The sequence below is a fragment of the Epinephelus fuscoguttatus genome, linkage group LG16, assembly GCF_011397635.1.
Source record: "Epinephelus fuscoguttatus linkage group LG16, E.fuscoguttatus.final_Chr_v1".
NCBI classification, from domain to species: domain Eukaryota; kingdom Metazoa; phylum Chordata; class Actinopteri; order Perciformes; family Serranidae; genus Epinephelus; species Epinephelus fuscoguttatus.
In genome coordinates this window covers 32,777,158-32,796,542 of record NC_064767.1, presented here as the reverse complement: position 1 = coordinate 32,796,542, position 19,385 = coordinate 32,777,158, and the positions used below count along the sequence as shown (strand labels likewise).

Sequence of the window (19,385 nt, the reverse complement as noted above, 5' to 3'; positions counted from 1 at the left end):
CAGAAGGTGTATCAAGCTGACAACATTAGCAGATTTGCTGCACTTATGTAAGGATGGTTATTACTTATTATGACCTGAATGTACAGTTCTTGAACCAACTATGCATAAATTAAAGGAATAGTTAAACATTTTGGGAAATATGATCATTCGCTTTCTTGCTGTAAGATAGTTGAGGAGATTGAGACCAACAGTAAATATAAAGCTACACCTAGCAGCTGGTTTGTTTAGATTAGCATAAAGCCTTTTAAAAAATGTAGAAAACAACTAGCTTAGCTCTGTCCAAAGGTAACTAAATCAGCCCAACAGCACCTCTTAAACTCACTAATTAATAACACTTCATATCTTGCTTGTTTAATCCAAAGAACGAAGGTTAAAAACACTTTGTGGTTTTACTTGGGTAAGACTATTTCTTGGCCGGGCTGAATGACTTCCTGGAGGAGTCTGGCAACCTCATGGTGGCAAAAAGACCTTGACATTGATTTTGGAAGCAATGTTGCACTGCTACTAAAATGTCTCCCTTATTCAGTCTGAACATTACAGAATGACAGGTACTTGCTGATATTACCGTAAATCACAAGATCACAGGTTTGATCCCTACAAAGTTTAGTGAAGTCACCCTGAACAAGAGTTTGAGCCTCACCTACGGATCACCGGTAACATCATCTGTTCACAGTAACAAATGCATCATGCTGAATCATAGGACATAATTTGACTACCTTTCATCGTCACGCGAATCCGATGAAACTCTCCACCAAAAGAAGAATAGCTGTGTGGTTATGTTGAGAAATGAAATGGGGTAATCTAATGAGCTCAGTGGAAAAAACTGGATCGCATTAGAAAGAGAAATAGAAACATCATTAGTGAGCACACAAACACTCATTTCCTCTGGCTGGCCAGCAGATTGTATCAACATACGGCTTTTGTTTGAAAGCCGCAGATATGAAATATGGACGTGAGTAAGAGCACTGCAACTAGACCGAGAAGTAACCTCCACCCCTCCTCCTCTGTTAACGCACACACACACACACACACAGATACACATGGCCTTACCAGCACCACATCCGGGACTAGGTGACCCTTAGCCCCCTTTAACTTTCTGCCAGATGCAGGTCAAACCTCAAAGGGGCTCTGAACTCTGTGCCTCTGAGACGCCTCCATCCCAATGTACTAATGAGCATCCATAATGTATTCATACTGCCTTATGGATACCATAAGCAAAAAGATCATAGATAGATGATAATTATCTAAAGGTTCAGATTGTCTGACTTTAAATGAATGGTTGACGTCACTTAAATCTTGTTGCAAGGAAACGAAACAGTGTAGAGCCATGCTGTTAGCTCTATGACTCCAGCCTGGTCCCACTCCCAGGAGTTCAAAATACACTGCAGTGCCCCCAGCATTACTACGACACAAGGGACACCCTTTGGCGTCTGTATTAGTCTGTTTACATACAGTATTAACATGTGTTACAGCCACTTGTTTTCAGATTTCCCATCTACATCACTTACGCTGAAAGGTCAAGGATCCTGTGCAGTTTCACTAGCTGCTCGCTAGCATGCTTGCAAGACATGTCATTTACACTTGTATTTAGCACTGTCCACTTGTGATCAGATCACACAAGACACGTTAATGCTAAGTTAAAACAAGGTCTATGATGTGCGCAACCACATTTAATATAAATCCATATGCATAAATAGGAGCACGACAGTCCACTTAGGGCAGGTCGAAGAGGAGGTGGATGGTCCAACAAACACAGGACTTTGACCCAGGAGACCAGTGTTTGCATCCCATATGAAACTAAAAGTCAACGTTGAGATATTTTGTCATGAGTCGTTAAACACTCTGTAGTCAGTTCCTAACTGTAGCCAAGCAGGTTTGTTGCCTCAGCATAATCGCTGACCCCTTTTTGTCACATGACATGACTCACGTGACTTAGACGTAAAAACAGAGTCCACACACTAGACTATGCTCCCATAAATAATTAATTGAGTTACCCCCGAGGTGATGTTTTAAGCTTCAAGCTCTTCATCAGACAACTCAAGTGACTTATCACTAACCCCTTCTGCATCAAGATACAACGCAGAGACCTGCAACTAATGTCATTATAATCACGCCGGGGGCTTCTGCTGAAGCATCAAAACATGAGTAGGGATAAGATCCCGTTGCTGAGACTGTACTTACAGTAGTGCTTTTAAATAAATGCTGATATCAGCATGTCACATCAACATGCAGGTGCATGTAGGTGTAATATTTGCCATGTTCACCATCTTAGTTTAGCAAGTTAGCATGCCAACATCAACAAGTTACAACTAAATACAAAATACAGCTGAGGCTGATGGGAATGTCTTCAGTTTGGTCTCAAACCAATGTACTGGACAACTCAAGATGTTGGCCTGTGGTAGCTGTGTATGAAATGTCAAGGGATTTCTACAGTTTCTACTAAGGGCACCATACATTTCAAAAATTTGGTACTTCTTGGTACCATCCACATCACTACAAAGTGCCAGTCAATCGATTAGATGATGAGATATTTTACTGGATAAATGTAAACTTTCACCAGATGGTGGCACTCAATGGAAATTCAACAGCTCACCAAAGTTAATAGGATTTATCCTCCGGGGCTCAGTGATATCTGCACCAAATTTCATGGTAATCCATCCAATAGCTGCTGAGATATTTTAGTCTGAGCCAAAGTGGTGGACCAACATTGTCCTACCTCAACAAAAGAACTAGAAATTCAAACCTGTCCAAGTGCCATTAATTTAATCCAAGAACAACACAATGCTCTCTGATTACACAAATAAAACAAACCATAATGTTTCCGCCAGGAAATTATACATCAGGCACTAATTAGCAAGGGAATGCAAAACGAGGGTCATAGAATGACACCACATACTGTATGCATCGTGAAAAAAATGAAAAGAGACTTATTATTATTATTTGGCAGGTGCATATTAGAACATAGTTTAATAGGAAGCATAAGTTAAACAACTGGATCAGTTTGAAAAATGTGACTGGGCTAATTGGAAAAACAGTTTTGTGGTTGAAGCTTGTCAGGGGGTAGGTATTCATGTGGTATGAATGTAGAACACTTTCTTCCCCTGGCCTCTACTATAAGCACGGCTATAAGGCTTGATGACTACATTATACAGTATGTCTTGATGATATGTTGTATAGTGCGGTATGGATATGTTGGTCATAAAGAGTGTTAGCAGGCCCTCTGTCTCGCTGCATGACAATCTGAGTCTGGCCCTGAGCCTGGGTAATCACCAAGCGGCCGGGCTCATTCACAACGCCAGCTACACCCGTCCCACACAGCCACTCACTCAGCATAGTTAGGCTATTTGTACAGTATAAACATTTTGGATGATTATATGTAATTACCCGGTGCAGCACGGGTGCATGGACATTCACATCGACTCATAAACACACACACGCTAAATGGACGGACGGATGGACTTGCACAAACCTGCACACACTGACCTCAGGGATTCTCTTCCATGCTGAAAAGTGTTTACTGAGTAATAAGGCAAATGAAAGAAGTCAGGGACATGCTCACTGCCAAGATCCTCTCCAAATAAACACCCCCATTAAATATTTTCATGTCAATCTCCCCACTTATTGCCATACTCCATAATTTTACTCCCTTCTCTCTCACTCCCAGCTCTCCGAAACCGCAGCACTGACCCGTGAAGCTTCATTCATCGCGACCGAGATCTCATGTGTGGCTCTCTCTGTCTCAAACACCATTGGTCAGAAAGTGTAAGTAGGCCAAACGCATGCAAAGTCAACACAGCATTCACTTCTCCTGCGGTCCCGCCCTCTCGCCTCACAGATACTTCCTTATCGCCCTCCAAGCTCGGCTGCCAATCACGTGTTTTGAGACCGCGCCTGGTCTAAGTAAAGCCCCTTACTGAACTAGATAGGACATGTTAAATTTTGCAGCTGCATCTCTCAAATACCCAGGCCTGAGACTTTCACGCCTGCCCTCCGTCTCTTCCTTCTCACCTTGTGTGAGTTGCAGACTGTCGTCATGCTGAGCTGCAGAAGCTGAGTGGGCAGAGTGAGTGACACATATAGCACACAGATAGTGATTGTTATTTCCAGGTTCCTCTCTTATGTGGGTACTTGAACTGTTTGCTAATCATATCTGCTTTTAAAGCTGATAGTCGACAGCGTGATGCTGTAGATACTGTAGGCGTATACTGGCCTGCCTTAGTACACTTTTTATAAAGGAGTCATCTCTTTAGTCTCATGTGACCAGCCTCCCTTACTTCAGAATGGGAGTCTGGGGACATTCATCTTTCGTTTTGTAATAGAAATGGGTGGGGATATCCAGACCACGTGACGGCATTGCCATAGGTACGGCATGTAAACGTCTGCTGTAAATCCTTAATTTCTCCAATCTTGCAGCTCTGTAATATAGCTGAATCAAATGAAATCATATCCATTTTAATCTCTTCTTGCGATGCACTGAACACTTCCTTTTCTGCTGTACTACGGGCAACAATTCAGGGAACAGCAATTCTAGTGTAGGTGGGTGTAAGGCAAAGCTAATCAGCTTCGAGGAAGTACAGAAGTACACGGATTTGGATCCAATCACATCACTGCCACTGGGAGCCAGCGTTAGTTCTACTACAACTTTCCTACGGGAATGCCCATAGACGACAGAGTCATTGGTGTCTGTGTAAGAGACTATCATCTCTTCAGCTTAACGTGAGACTGTAAGTTTTAAAAGAGGAAATAAGATACTGTTCCTCTTAGAAATGAAAAGTTGAAGTCATAAGCAACAAAACACACTCTTGCTCAATCTAGTACACTCAACTGTTAAAGTATTAAGACCTTTGCACGCCAAGTCTGTGTTTTTCATCCAACATTGTTGCACATTTTTAAAAAAAAAATTGTGTCAGTCACAGTTACACACCGACTTAGAGACTTCTGTCCATCATGTTTGTAGAACAGGTTTGTTTTTTCATGCACCCGTCCAAGGTGCTATGCCACTGTTCCAAAGGCCCAAAATTCTGAGGTCAAAAAAATGTCCCACTGCTTCAAAATCCAGTTGCTCTGAAAATACACATTCCCTGCAGTGTTTGAGCCACTGATCCCTGGCCTTTTTTACCAATCCCACACAGCGTTTGTCAGTGGTGTTTGAGCCACCGATCCTGGGTGTTTTTACTGACCTGTCCTCATAAGTGCTCTATCATAGGCAACTGGACTTGCTTGAGTCCAAACTCAAGCAAGTCCAGTTGCCTACTATGATTGCACTTATGATTACCATGACCTGGATGACTTAGAATCTTCACCAACATGACCCACCCTTGCTTCTCCAGCAACTTTTGTGCCACCATACGTGGGTGTTTTAAGCCAAAACATGATCTTTTCCTTACCATAACCAAGGGGTTTTTGTGCCTTAACCTAACCACACATTCATCACAGAGATGTTGACAAATGTCACCTATCTGTGGTTTACAAAATTGTTCTCATTTACAATGTAAATATTATTTTTCTGGCAATTAGGTTGTGAAACTGCAAGTATTCTCAGAGAAATGGTACTTGGGTGTTTGTTTTGGGGAGAAGGGGCTGTTGGAGAAATTAGCTTTCGGTCAAATGGGACATTTTTTGGACTAACAGGGCTTTGGAATTTGGGGCTATAATAACAATGGGCAGTCCTTAGTTGTTTGACAAAGACGCAGTGAAGAAAACGTGACCTGCGAGTTAGACACATATGCAACAAGAGCGGAAACAGGGCAGAGGTGAACAGGTGGCCAGCAGGCAAAGGAAAAGGGAATATCTGAAAGCATTGTCCTTGAAATCTTCCACAACAAAGAGAAGGTAACATTTGCAGGTCCAGAAATGCACAACAGCAATGATAATGCTTAAAGCAGAGCTCAATTTAATAGACACACAGCATCATTTAACAACTCAGGTAACCATGGTGCTAATAGCAAGACATGGGCAGAAAGTGGTGACAGCCAGCGAGGTAACCAGTGCCAGTGAGAAGGAGAGAAGCAAGGATCCAAATGCGCCTTTCCATTTTGTCTCGTATGGCAAATTTTTGCAACAAATTAAACCCATCGGACTCAGTGTGCAAGGTATTGGTGTGATGATTGATTTAAAAAATAAATACAAACTTGGAGTGCAAAGGCCTTTAGTTGGTTGCTAATGTTGGCTAGTAGTGTTGATTTTAGCACTCTTGTGCTGCGGACACACTGTGTGTTGCCATTTAAAGTGAGTATATGTAACTTTTGAACAAAAATATAACTTGTTCTTTCTCTTACACATGAAAAGTTGAATTCATGAGAGAAAAATGCTCCCTTGCCGGGAGGGAGTGGAGGGAGGGTTTGCAGCTTCAGTTTCACTTGACCTGGTATGAGCAGTAGTTTACTAGTTTCATACTCATTAGTTAGCCATGTAAGGGCTATGGGTATTTGTTATGCTTCACTCATTTATTTCAGTTTTTCCTTTTGCCACTTTTCTGTAGCTTTACGACAAGTAATGGGGAAAAAATTAACAGATTTATGTTTTAGTGTATGTGGATTTGAGAAAACAACAAGAACTCATCTCAGTTTTACAACAGCTACAGTACACACACACACACACACACACACGTATCACACATCACGCTATATTTCTAACCTTCATTTGTCAAAGGATAATTAGCTCATTTCTGCATGAATTTGGGAGGTTTTTGTAAGTATCTTATCGTGTGTTGTAAGTTTATCGTGGTCTCTGATTAAAGGGCAGCCAGGACTATTCTGACCTCTCGTTTAAAGCAGCCAGAGACAGAATTAGACCCAGTCCAGGTTAGCATGTGTGTGTACCTCATTAACCATACCACAACGAAACTTCCGCCCATGCGTGAATCTGGAAACATCCTCATACAGAGCTGCTTGCCTAAAAACGGCCTTGCTGGGCCCTTAATGGTATTTACACCCTCTGTATTATTTACATTGGGAAAGGAGTAAAGAAAACATGTTTTATGAGAATGTTCCACCCGCAAAGACGTGATGTCAGCGCCGCAGCCTCGTATACAGGGCGGGGCGAGGTAAACAAACACTTCTCCCATCTTCCTCTCTCTGTCATTTGCAGGGGTCAGAGATTGTGGAGTGAGGTGCCTCTCTGCTCGCTGACTCTCACTGTTGACTCATAGATGGAGCTCAGAGCCGGGGCCTGAACAAGAGCCAGGGGCCAGTGTTAGTAAACTGTGGAGAGACCAAGGGAAGTACCTCATCCGACACACACACACACACACACACACACACACACGCACGCACACACAGAGCTGAGGGTTTACACTGTGCGACGACCAAGAGAAGCATCTCGTCTGCATTGCTCACACACTCACACACTGAGGAGCCACAAGCATTGGTGGTAAACACTCATGCCTCTCACAAGATGCTCTGTAAATATTTACAGCTCAGCAGGCGTTGGAGAGACACATGGCGGGCCGAGCAGCGCCTGCCGAACGTGACCGGACTCAGCCAACTGCCTCCGCCCCGCTCATCTCCACCCTCTCCACCCCTCCTCTGACCATCACCGGACTTCAAATCCACTGGGCAAACAACATTACCTTATTCAGCATCTGTGCTCTGTGGCTTACCTTGGCTTACCTTGTGGCAGCTGGGGAGGTCACCTCAGCTGAGCGTGGGGGCCGGAGGCTGCTTCCTGAAAATAAAGTGAAGATTATGTTTTTAGCTCCCTCACAATGAGAGAGGCAGTGGTGAACTGAGAGCTAATGTAAACTGTGACCTCCTGCCAGTGGTCAAACTGAGGTGAGTGGTTGAAAATGTTCAGACATTCAGGAGAGTTTCATACCTCGGATACATGAAATGAAGTTACATCAGAAATATTTGTGTTGAGCTATAAAGGTGTGTAACTTGAGACATGCTCCCATGGTCCTTTTCACTCACAAAAGTACAAAATGTACCCATGTACAGTGCAGGAAACAACTTGAGTTTACATGAATCAGTTTACTTCACAGTGAACTGTCTGTTTGTGGAGAGATAACAGCAGGAACAGTAAACCAGATGTCATGGTTATACATTCTCTAACTGTAATTTTGTCTTGTGAATTAAGCTTAAATCAAGACTAGTAGCTATTGCTGAACAGCAGCCACTGTAGCCACAAGTGGCAATTACAGGATAACTATGGTTGAATTTCCCAAGATTCCCTTGATTCGGTTGTTTAAAACCATAGACTGTCTAAAATTGGATGTAGCCATTGTGACATCATCCATTGGTTTGTGGACTACCGTTTTGAACCCTCAAGTTTGGCATTTTGTTTGTTGCCATCTTGGACTTTTGGAGCCAAAAGTGACCATATTTGGATGAGAGGGTGGAGCTGGGGAGGAGTGATAGGTGGATCTGACCAGTTAGCTGAGGTGATGCCTCACAGACAGCCTGTCACTCAAAGCAGCCACGCCCTAATTTAGACCAAACATGTTTTTTGCACCAGGCTGGAAACATGTTTATTTCTGCTGTTATGTTGGGCATTTTAACATGGGGCTCTATGGGCTTTGATTCACTTTTGGAGTCAGCCTCAAGTGGCGATTAGAGGAACTACAGAACTTTCACATTGGCTTAATTTTTCAGAAGTTACTGCTTGTTTAAAACATGCATTCATTGATTTTGACCAGGGGGCAGCATAACAAGTTGTAAACACAACACTGACATGTTATCATCCTATAAATGTTAGCAAACAGTTACCTTTTAACACATGCAGCAGTCACAGAGCAACATTAGCTTTCATTTAGAGTTGTGTTTCTGGTCACTTGACGAATATAGTTCAATATTCACACACACTTTTAGCTCTGTTTTGGTCTCCACCAAATCCTGAGGGAAATATCTGTGTCTTTAGCTGCAAAATGCTCACTAAATAGATATATACAGTGACTTCATCAGAGATTTTGCTGCTGAAATCAGCTCCCTGCTGTTGCTGAAAATGAGAATAATGAGAGTGGTTAGAGAGAACCAGAAAAGTTGTGAGCCACAAAGGAAAAACAGCAAGCTAAAAGATGCTTAACACCTTGTACAGAGGAGAACTGCAGAGTCTAGTGCTAATTCTGTGTGGGTTCTTCACTGTAAGCGAAAGGTTTTACATGGCATGTTATCAAATGATCTACTGTCATAAAACTATTTATCAGTCATCTTTAAAGACATCATCATTAAATGAACTGACTTATGGCAAAACAAGCAGGAGAACACTACAGGCCTCAGAACACTCCTGCCTCTGGAAGACTCAGATATCTCCTGCCTTATGACCTAAAGTTACAACAGTTATGACACAAGCAACTTAGCTTCTAAATCAACATTTGAATCATTTTTAATTGAATGCTGCAAGAAAGTCTGACCACTGTATGTGTTTGTTTGGACCTTGAAGTAGTGCCAGTTGGGTGGGGTTCCAGCCAACTCACATATTACACATTGTTTTATTGTGAAGCCAGTATAGTGTAACATAATGTTGACAGTCCCACATAAGCGAACAGAAGGGACTTTTAAGGGTTCTTCACAGATTTATGACACCAGTGACTCAGTGCCCTAAAAACATGAGGGATCTTTTGGGGGTTGTCCCTGCTAAAATGAGATTGTTTAACTTTTGCTTTCATCACAAGTAGCAATTATACCTTATTAAAGATGGAGAGATTTTACTCAAATCTTTGTAATCTTCCACATCATTACTTAATTAACAAAAACAAAACCTGGGGGAGAACTGGATCAGATGGAAGGTTAAGGTCTAATATCTAATTGGGGGGTTTGTGTTTCAAAAATGATGAACAACCTCTGCTTCTATTTGGCAAAATGCCATCCATCTGGCACCCATGTAGACTTAAACAAAGTCTAAAAAGTATGTGCGATTACTACTTGACCCCGGGTCTGGGCTTAGCATGCCAAACAATACCAGGACGAGCCGAGCTTCCCAGTGCAGCAGTGGAACACAAATAGTAACTTCTAGAAGCCGCCACTACAGAGGAGAAGGGAAACTGAAGGAGGAGGAAAAACAGCAGGACGAAGAAGAGGTGGAAATGGGTGGTGGCCAGGAAGTGGGACTCTTCCTGCCCTAATCACAAGTCAGAGAGTGTTTCCTTTCATTGTAGGAGCTCCAGATCCATTAACCAGTGAGACCCCTGCGTGCTCACACACATACACACACAAACACCACATACACAACATGAAAATGTCTTATAGATGTATTATAGACATAATATATATATGAACGTTAATACAATCAAACATTACATTTTGTTGATTGACACACTGAGCCACACACACTCCTATTCCCACACAGACTGAGTCACAGGTACGTGATCCTACTTGGCAGGGTCCGGCTCATTGTGCAGCCCTTTGGCTCTGCTCTGATAAACACTTCATTATGAAACCCTGAGGACACAGTAAATATTTGCCGGGGCCCTTATCAGCCTGCCTTATCTTGGCGTGAACTCCAGGCACCACATGACTCCTGGGCCCTTTATTTTCTTAATGCCTTTGCCACCACTGATAACTTCACAGAATAGCCTGCAGAAAACAGTTCCTCTTTTCAAAGGTCCCTGGAAATCGCAGTACCACAACAACAGTAAAATATGGGCCATATTTGGTCTAGACGTGACCGAATATGACTAATCGGCCAGGGGGTGGCTGGGTAATTGCCCTGCTATAGGCACCATCGTCCCTGTTTTACCTGCTCAAGTGACTGATAGTAGAAACACATTTACAGCTGCAGAGTTAATCAGTTATGGGTTAATGTCTGGTGTTTGGTTCCCAGACTGATACATCCATCTCAGCCTGTCTGACCTCAGGGAAAAGTGATATCATTCACAAAATACAGCTTTCTGATGGATTACTGTGAAAGATTCATTAGTGAAGCCGCATATACGATCATTCAGATGGGATTGAAGCGTATTGATTTGTCACGCAGGTGAGTAATCACTCCAGCTGTAAGCCTACACAACAGAAGGTTTAGTGCTCATCATTCACTCCTTTATCTCAGTGGTGGAAAGTACATTTACTCAAGTATTGTACTTCAGCAGAATTTTGAGTCATGCTGGGTATATCGGTACTTGATACCTTTAGAGTATCGACCAGTATAACCCAGTACCAAGTAGTATTGAAACGTCTTCAGTCAAACCATGCCCACATTCAATATTTTCTGTACCAAGATCTGGAAAAACAATATTATTTTGGGTTTTGCTCACAGCCAATCACCACAAGCATTCTTCAATGTAATGTGGTGTGTGACTGGCCCACTACCGCGACAGCTACGGCCCATACAGTCTGTGGTGTGGTGAAGTCAAATGTGACGTATTTGACAGGGTCGGCAATTCAGTGTTCTGAGACGCCATGAAAACATTCAAAAGTATGGCTTTACTACACGCCTTTGCCGTCTGATTTGAACACTTTCAAAATGTATTTGTGTAAAAATCACTGGATGGGGAGGAGTGGTGGTGACATGTTACACAACTGGACGCTGTCATTCACTAATGGGTATTGCATAATGTAAAAACATATGACTTTACTGGTATCGGTATCACTTTAAGGGTACTGGTATTGTTACTGATATCCTCATTTTTTAAACGATACCCAGCCCTTATTTCTAAGTAGGCCTACTTTACTCGATTATTTCCATTTGTTGCTACTTTACATGTCTTCTCGACTACATGTCAGAGGAAAAATTGTACTTTTAACACCATTCCATTTACTTGATAGCAACAGTTACTCTGTATTTTATGTAAAAACATGCGATAAGCTCATAAAATACATGCAAAATCTAACCAAAGGATTACAAACGCTTGTTACCCCTCACAAAAAAACAGCTGAAGCCCTTTGTCACAAGTTTGCAGCCCCACCAAAGAGATACTTCCCCTCCTCTGATGTTCTCCTTTAAATAACCATTTGATGCCCAGAGAGGTCAAATATCCACTATTTTCCACAAAAGCAAAAATATGGGAAAAATCCAGAAAATACAGTACAAATTTGTGTAAATATAAATTGTTGTTTACTCCCTTCCTACCCCATCAATCCTCTTATGACCACAACTAATAAGGGTTAGTGAACAGTTAAGTCAGTCAGGAACTAGTACTTTTACTTTTGATACTTTAAGTACATTTTGCTGATAACAGTGATGTTAGGCAAGATTCTAAATGGGTCACTTTTACTTGTACCACAGTGTTATTTACATTATATCATTGGTACTTTAGCTTTAGTAAAGGGTCTGACTTCCTCCTCCACCACTGGTTAATCTTCTTATATACTTCAAGAGGCTGCTCCCTGAGGATTGAGGTGTTTTGTGAGAGCCAGCGTACATTATGTCAGGCAAAAGGTTCATAATGCATAACGTATTAAAAGATTAAAATCTTCTCCTGACGGCGAGTATCCACACAGACTTACAGCCTGACACGTTCAACTGACTTTCCTGTGGATCTGGGCTCCTACACATTTTCCATTTTAAAATTCCAGACCTGGTTCCACAGATGGTGCAGACGTATCGCTCATCGGCCTCTGTTTATATCAGAACATTACAGATTATGTAATATTATATACAGTTTATCCAAGGCTATCGGTTTCTGTGGTGGTGTTGTCTTTTCATGTTCATAATAAGCTTTCAGGATCAGATGTGTCCTGTACCAGAGCCCACCTACAATTCACTTCTTCCTTTGTTTGACAGGAGATGGGATTTGGGGTCACGCTTTTCTCTGGAAACTAACAGGTCAGTGCTTTTACTGTATACTTAGGATCAGGGGCCAGCACTTGCTGCAAAAGGCCCCTGAGGGCTTCAAGCCAGGTAGTAGCGCAAGACAGGTGGAGCTCTACTGAACCTGAGACACACTTTGTCCTTATTGTCTTCAGGCTTTTCCACTAGGTGAGTAAGACAGGAGTTGAGACAGATTCAGGGTCACACCTTTCTCTACAAACTCACAGGTCAGTGCTTTTACTGTATGCTGAAGATCAAGGGGCCAACACTTGCTGCACAAGGCCCCCTGAAGGCTCCAAGCCAAGTACGTGTGCAAGACAGCTGGAGCTGTACTGTGCCTGGGACACACTCTGTCCCTCCTGCCTGCAGGGTTTTTCCACTGTAGGAGGAAGACTTGGGTTGTGCTGTAACATCTGAAGTGTTTCTGTGAGAGCCAGAAGCATCACATTTTCTGCAGCTCAGCTCCTAATCATCAGCTGTTCATGTTTTTAATCGCACGTCAAGATGTCACACCTGTTGCATCTTCATATGCAAATGTATAAGAAATCACAGCCTGACAGTGTGAAGCTTTTTCAAAATGATTTTTATTGGGAGAACTACAAAAAATGTACAGTACAAAGTTAACAGTCTCACACTCAATTTGTAGTGAACTGACTCCCCAAAAAATATTACAACTCTCGTTGTCTTTTTGTCCGTTTTTTGTTACATTCAAAAAGCTTTACTTCTGATAAAGTAGTCAAAAGTACATAGTGCGCATCCCCCTGTACCTACTATGTACAAACCAAACGTGTTCCACTTCCCTCTCCAGCAAACTCAAGACTCAGACTAGATTTCAATATCAAAATAAAGAGGAAAAACAGAGCAAAAGGAAATCAAAATAAGAGGAATGGGGATTTAGAAAGGTTACGGTTGTTTTTGTCAGAGTGTCTGAGTGGTAACAACCTTTAAAAAAAAAAAAAAAAAAAAAAAAAATAGTTTCAGAATCCAACACTACATTCAGTTCAACCTGTGTATAAAAGATGCCATGTAGGAAAAATACTTTATTTGGTTAATTTTAAGGCATGTCAAGATGGTGAACCCCATAGGCACTACACAATAATACTGGGGCACAAGGGATTGCTACATTCTTTAGCACGTGGCTGGAATCACAGTGTGACCTCGTGCAAACAGAGAAAACAAAAATACTTTTTGGTTAATTTATTGACTCGGGTTCTTTGTCACTGAAGTCTGATCTAGATCAACAAAAGAAGTAAGGTTTGGACGGTCTGTACAACCACATCGTTTATACATTCTACAGAAACATCTAAATAGGGATCCTCGAGAAAAAAAAAAGCCTTCTACAGCACTGACACACAACCTCAGGAGCAAACAGCAATCACGCAAACTTTTTTTTTTAATAAACGTAAACAAGGAAACAAAATTAATGAAATAAATATCACATACGTTCTCTTAAATTAAGATTTTTTTTACTCATTTACAATAAAAATAACCAAGTGAAGTTACAAAAAAAGGAGAAAAAAACAAAATATATATATTACTGTGAAAAGAACATACACTCCACTTTATGCAGATTAATAATGGCGATCATAATTTAAACATAAAAGAATATAGATCTATTGCTTCATCATACTTGATAAATACAGTATGGACACAAATTACCAATGTAGCCTATACTTTTTTCACAAGATAATAAATAAGTTAAATAGTCCATAGCCAGTTATGCACAGCTATGTAAATCACTCAAAAACAGCTAAAAAAATATATATTCAACCATCAGCAGTGATTTCCCCAAACAAACCCAACTCAAGAGTGCTTTTTAACCAAGCAACAAACTAGACTAACCAAACGAACCACTGGGTGGCGCTGGGAGAAGACAGATCTGGAATGGAAGTTGAAGCTTTCAGAGAAGAAAAAGAAAAACACACTTTGATAAAGAAAAAAAAATGTTACTTTGAGTCAAGGCATATTCTTGGCAGGATGGGAGGAAATCTGAAAACCGCTTACAGTCTCTTCTTCTTGTCAAGTCATGTTACCCACACATCTAATCCCAGGAAAAGTGTGGCTTGCCTGATAGAGCAAAAGGGAGAGGGGGCTGCCATGAGCCCTCGGGCAAGGCACTGATGGAATGCCTTCTGTTTGCTATCTAAGTTTTAATACAGCTATATTACATACAAGAAAAAAAAAACTAAACTAATGCCAGGTCAAGGACACTTTAAACTGTTTGAAGCTTTATTGATCCCTGTGGGTGAAATTCTCTTCTCTTGCCCCCCTCCAGGGAGGTCAGAGCAGGGTCAGCACCCCTGGAGCTGGTAGGGATTCAATGTCTTACTCAAAGGCACTTCGGCAGGGTGGTTGCTGCTGAATTGGGGTGGAGGGCCGGGGGGTGAGGGGCTTAACCGGGATCCTCTGCTTGAAGGACAGTCTACCTCACTCACTGACACCCCTTGGCTCCGCAACCACCCTGCCTGACCCGTCCATAAATCCATATGAAAACAAAAACATGATTAGTCATCTGAAATCGACAGCCTGCTGAAGATTGGCAAACGTCTTCCAGCGTCCAGACTTGGGGACTCGGAGCCGCTGAGGCTCCCGGAAGAGCTGAGGGACCCGCTCGCATAGCTCTCCCGGTCAGAGAGCGAGTCTGGCGAGCTGGGAGGACGCTCGAACACCGGCGACTCGCTGAGGCGGCGCAGCGCTTGCAAGTGGCTCATGTTGTAGGTCGGAGGGGAGGGCGGGCACACGCTGCTCTGCATGTTCCCGTAGTAGGCACCGGTGGAGTGGTTGTTAGCGTAGCCGCTGGGGGTGTGCACAGCCAGGGGGGCCAGTAAGGCTTTTAAGTCCTGTCCGGGGAAAGAGAAGGCACTGTTGATGCAGGATACGGAGTTGGGAGAGAGCACCTCCTCGTAGAAGCTGGAGGTGGAGGTGCAGGAGGAGGCGGTGGTGGGTGGCGGTGGGGTCCGGGACACAGGGCTGTCGAGCAGGGGAGACTCGAGTCCGTGATGGGTGGAGAAGCCAGAGAAGCTGAGGCTGTGGTGAAGCTTTGGTCTGTCCCTCTGAGTGAAGCCGAGCTGCTGCGGTGGCAGGACGTCCCTCTGGCCGTAGCCGCACAGCTCGCGGGCCGACCGGGACTCTCCCGCCTGCACGTTAGCGTTGGCGGCCGGAGCGGGCCGGCGCTCGTCGGCGTTGTGGATAAAGTGACAGCGGGGACCGTAGGGGCAGAAGCCGATGGTGTGGAAGGTGCGGCACGGCTCTGTTTTGTACTTAGGGTGGCGGGACAAGCTCCTCAACTCGTGGTAGCCGTGGGCGAACTGACATTTCTCCCCGTACTTGCACGACCCGTTCTCCTCGAAGGGCCGGCACAGCTCGGTCTTGTAGCGGGTGGAGTTGATCTGGGAGCCGGGCTTCTGCTGCAGCACGCCCCGGTCTCCGTTGTCGCTGTAAGCGCGGTCGCGGAACTTGTTCTCCTTGTTCATGAGAGCCGTGGCGCTGCTGTTGCTGCTCGGTGTGTTCTCCTTCAGGCTGCTGTAGGAGCCCATAGAGTATTTGTTACCGTTGTTCATCGCCTCCACGTTGCTGGTTGAGTTTCTGCGGAAAAATCCCGGTGTGAAGGGGCCGCCGGAGCCCGGAGTCGTGACCGGAGCCCCCACTGCTTTCTTGTCCAGCATGCTGTTGATGTGGAGGGCGTTCATGTTCATGCTTTTATCTTGCTGTAAGAGAAAAGACACGAGTCAGCAATGCACTCAAGCACCCATTCTGTGACTATATTGACCACATGGCATGTTTAAGACAACTTTGTTTGCCTGCGACGTGACAACTTGTTGCATCTGAACACATGCTAACTCCACTCAAGCACGCTAATGCAGCTATGACAAAGTGCTTCACCCTGACCAGAAAAACTCTCATCTTGTCAGACTTTTACCTTGTAAAGCATGTCCATGTCGTAGAACGCAGACAAGACGGTCGCAGACATCTCTTTTCCCCAAGTTTGCTGCCGCACTCCCTCTTTCATGGAGGACCGACCAGGATCCTTGAATGCGACGTGCGGAAACGGTAGTTTGTGCCACGACTGGTTTTGGTTGTGGAAAAGTTGCTTTAAAATTTTATGTGCAGTTTAAGTCCGTAGAAAAATGAGAAGAAAAAGGGGGGATTAGTATGTATTGCTGAGTTGTAGGTGGCTTTATGTCCTCCCCTCGAGAAGCGCTGAGCCTGAGTGCTTCACTGTGCGCTCCAGCCTTTTGCATGGGTATAAATGCCTGGCGGTGGCCAGGGAGGGGCGAACTGAAGTCGGTGCAAAGTTTTGCGAGGAGCCGCCTCCTCCCCTCCTCTCCGAAAAAACTTCCATTCACCGGTTGGCCGCCTATTCTTTAACACCACGCCTTGAAATTCAACCCCAGCACCCCCTCCCCTTCCCTCCCACCCCCCATCCTCCTCACACCCCTCTCAACTTTTTTTTCTTCTTTTAATCACACAACCAATTTTGTGGAAGTCGGTTTTGCTTTTTTGGTTGACTCTCGCTGAGAAAGAATGTAGAGCCATCAAGGCACGTCTACTATGCATACAAGCTGTTCTCAAGCAAATTAACCAGTCACACCTGGTCCTCTGATGAAGCAGTGTGTTTGTTGCTCTCACTCTGAAGCTCAGTGGGTGGATTGAAATGAAAGAGAAATGTTTCCTCAAACACCCTCAAGCTTCCTAGCAAAGTCCTGGGGTTTGAACCAGCGACCTACCAGTGACAAGGCCACCCTTCTAGCCTCTGGACCACCACACTTGGAAGCTGACATATGTATTTGTAATGGAAGGAAACTCTGCCTCTCCCTCTCTCTCTCTCCCTGTGGATGGGGTGAGACCACAAGTATGAGCAGAGAGGAGTCCAGGCAGAGTGCAGCACAATTTTTAGAATCCACTGGTTGCATAATCAACTTCCACAGAGCTACAGCAGCCTATTCCAGTGTACTACACATGGAAAAATAGACAAGTTAATGCCTACTGTGCTCACATGACCTACTTTTGTATTGTGACAAAACTTAATAATGTTTGACTTCACCTTGAGATTAAAAATCTGTCCCTGCTGAAGCACGACACGTTGAGTCATCCTAAAGACAAAATGGATTTACTTTAGTAAAAATCTTTTTAAGCCACTCTGCTAAAGTTCCTCCCTGACTTGTTTTTCCCAATCACAACCCCAGACTGCAGGAATGTGGTTTCCATGTGGTACAGCAGAGCAACACTGCCCCCATGAGAGCAAAATGGGAACTGACTGGGAGAGACTGGGGCGCCACCTGCTGAGCAGAGCTGGAGCGTTTCAGTGTACAATCAGGCCTATTTAGCTGTAATCATGTCCCACTGTTAATGGCAAGAAAATGCCTCTTCTTTTCACAGAGAGGATGAAGGAGAGCTCCAGACACAGAGGAGCACCCGTATTTAGGGATGTTTTGATCATTTCAACACAGTCCCTGCTTTGTAAAGTCAAAGAGTGCAGTGTGGTTGCAATAAGCTGCCCCAGTCTCAGCATGATGTAACCTTCTCAGGATGGCAAAATGTTCACATGAAAATGTCAAACTACTCCACTCTGCTCTTGGAGTTATGTCAAGTTTTGAAAACCACAGTGGAAAGATTGCAGTGTTGGCAGCAGAGGACGGGACTCTATATCAGGGCTCTGCAAAGCAGATATTTTGGTAAGGAGGGTGTAAAAACGTTGTGCAACACATATCACCAGAAATTGCTGGTTTCTTCGACACTGGTAACCATTAAGTCTTTTCCATATAGGATCACAATTGGAAGAGTGGTTATAGAAATGATTTTTCTTTTCTGTGACATGATTCAATATTCTCTTAAGTGCTGAATGGTTTGGTTGGAGAAGCGGGGAGGGAGGTGAAAAAAATAGGGAAAATAGCAACAGGCGAAAAACAAGTGACATAAGAGCTTGGAATCTACTACTACCAACCCTAAAATTAGGCTGAGGGCTGCCCCAGGACTATTTGCGCTTTGCAAGTTGTGATAAATAGTTTAATGTGAAGGACAGACACGGCGAGGCTCCTGAGAAATCCCTTGAACATGTCCTCGTCCGCAGAAACCGCTCTCCCATCACTCGGCTCTGTTTTTATTGGGGGATGTTGAGCTGTTCCAAAACATTACGTCAGTTTTACTGTAACAGGGAACATGGCTACCAGGGAGGGAGAAGGGTCCAGCTGTATGAGAGGGCTGCATGAATCCACACACACACACACACACACACACACACACGCTCACACACACACACACGCATACACACATACACACAAACACACACACACAGGACAGTAGTCCATTGTGCCGTCCTTCCTAATTACATAACCAGGAAAAGTAGAGGGAAGCATAAAAACACAGTCCAATGGGAAGAATCCTGCAGTAAATTAAATATCACAGGAAAATAACACCTCGTATAAACATACAGTAGAAGACGAAGCGTATACTGAAATACAACTTTGGTGACGTGTCAGAGAAAACACTTGCTTTCACAATCCCATGCCTCGGCCTATAAAGCTCGTCTCGCCGCACAATCGCACCATTGAAGTTGTTGCTTGAAGCTTTAGGCGCTGAGTTGTTTTGTTCCAACCTTAAATCCCTGGTAGACGTGGAGAAAGCAGAGCGGCCTGTGTACTCAATACTGACACTGTTGAAAGTTTGTCGTGTGACACATTCCCACTGATAGAACAGTGCAT

General features: G+C 43.7%; 2 protein-coding genes across 2 annotated transcripts in view; both read right to left on the bottom strand.

Moving 5' to 3' along the window:
- epcam (epithelial cell adhesion molecule) overlaps positions 1-19,385 on the bottom strand; it is a 215,520-nt gene that overhangs the window by 29,100 nt on the left and 167,035 nt on the right. The gene's annotated exons all lie outside the window — the stretch shown is intronic.
- On the bottom strand, positions 13,628-16,930 carry zfp36l2 (zinc finger protein 36, C3H type-like 2). The gene is made up of 2 exons (XM_049601328.1): positions 16,604-16,930; positions 13,628-16,391 (listed from the first exon to the last, which is right to left on the bottom strand). The coding sequence occupies exons 1-2, from the start codon at positions 16,691-16,693 to the stop codon at positions 15,189-15,191; spliced, it is 1,293 nt and encodes a 430-aa protein (XP_049457285.1). The 5' UTR covers positions 16,694-16,930; the 3' UTR covers positions 13,628-15,188.

Coding starts and splice junctions, on each gene's coding strand:
- zfp36l2 (XM_049601328.1), bottom strand. CDS start 16,693: ATGAAAGAGGGAGTGCGGCAGCAAACTTGGGGAAAAGAGATGTCTGCG. Junction 16,392..16,603: donor ACATGGACATGCTTTACAAG/GTAAAAGTCTGA, acceptor TTTCTCTTACAG/CAAGATAAAAGCATGAACAT.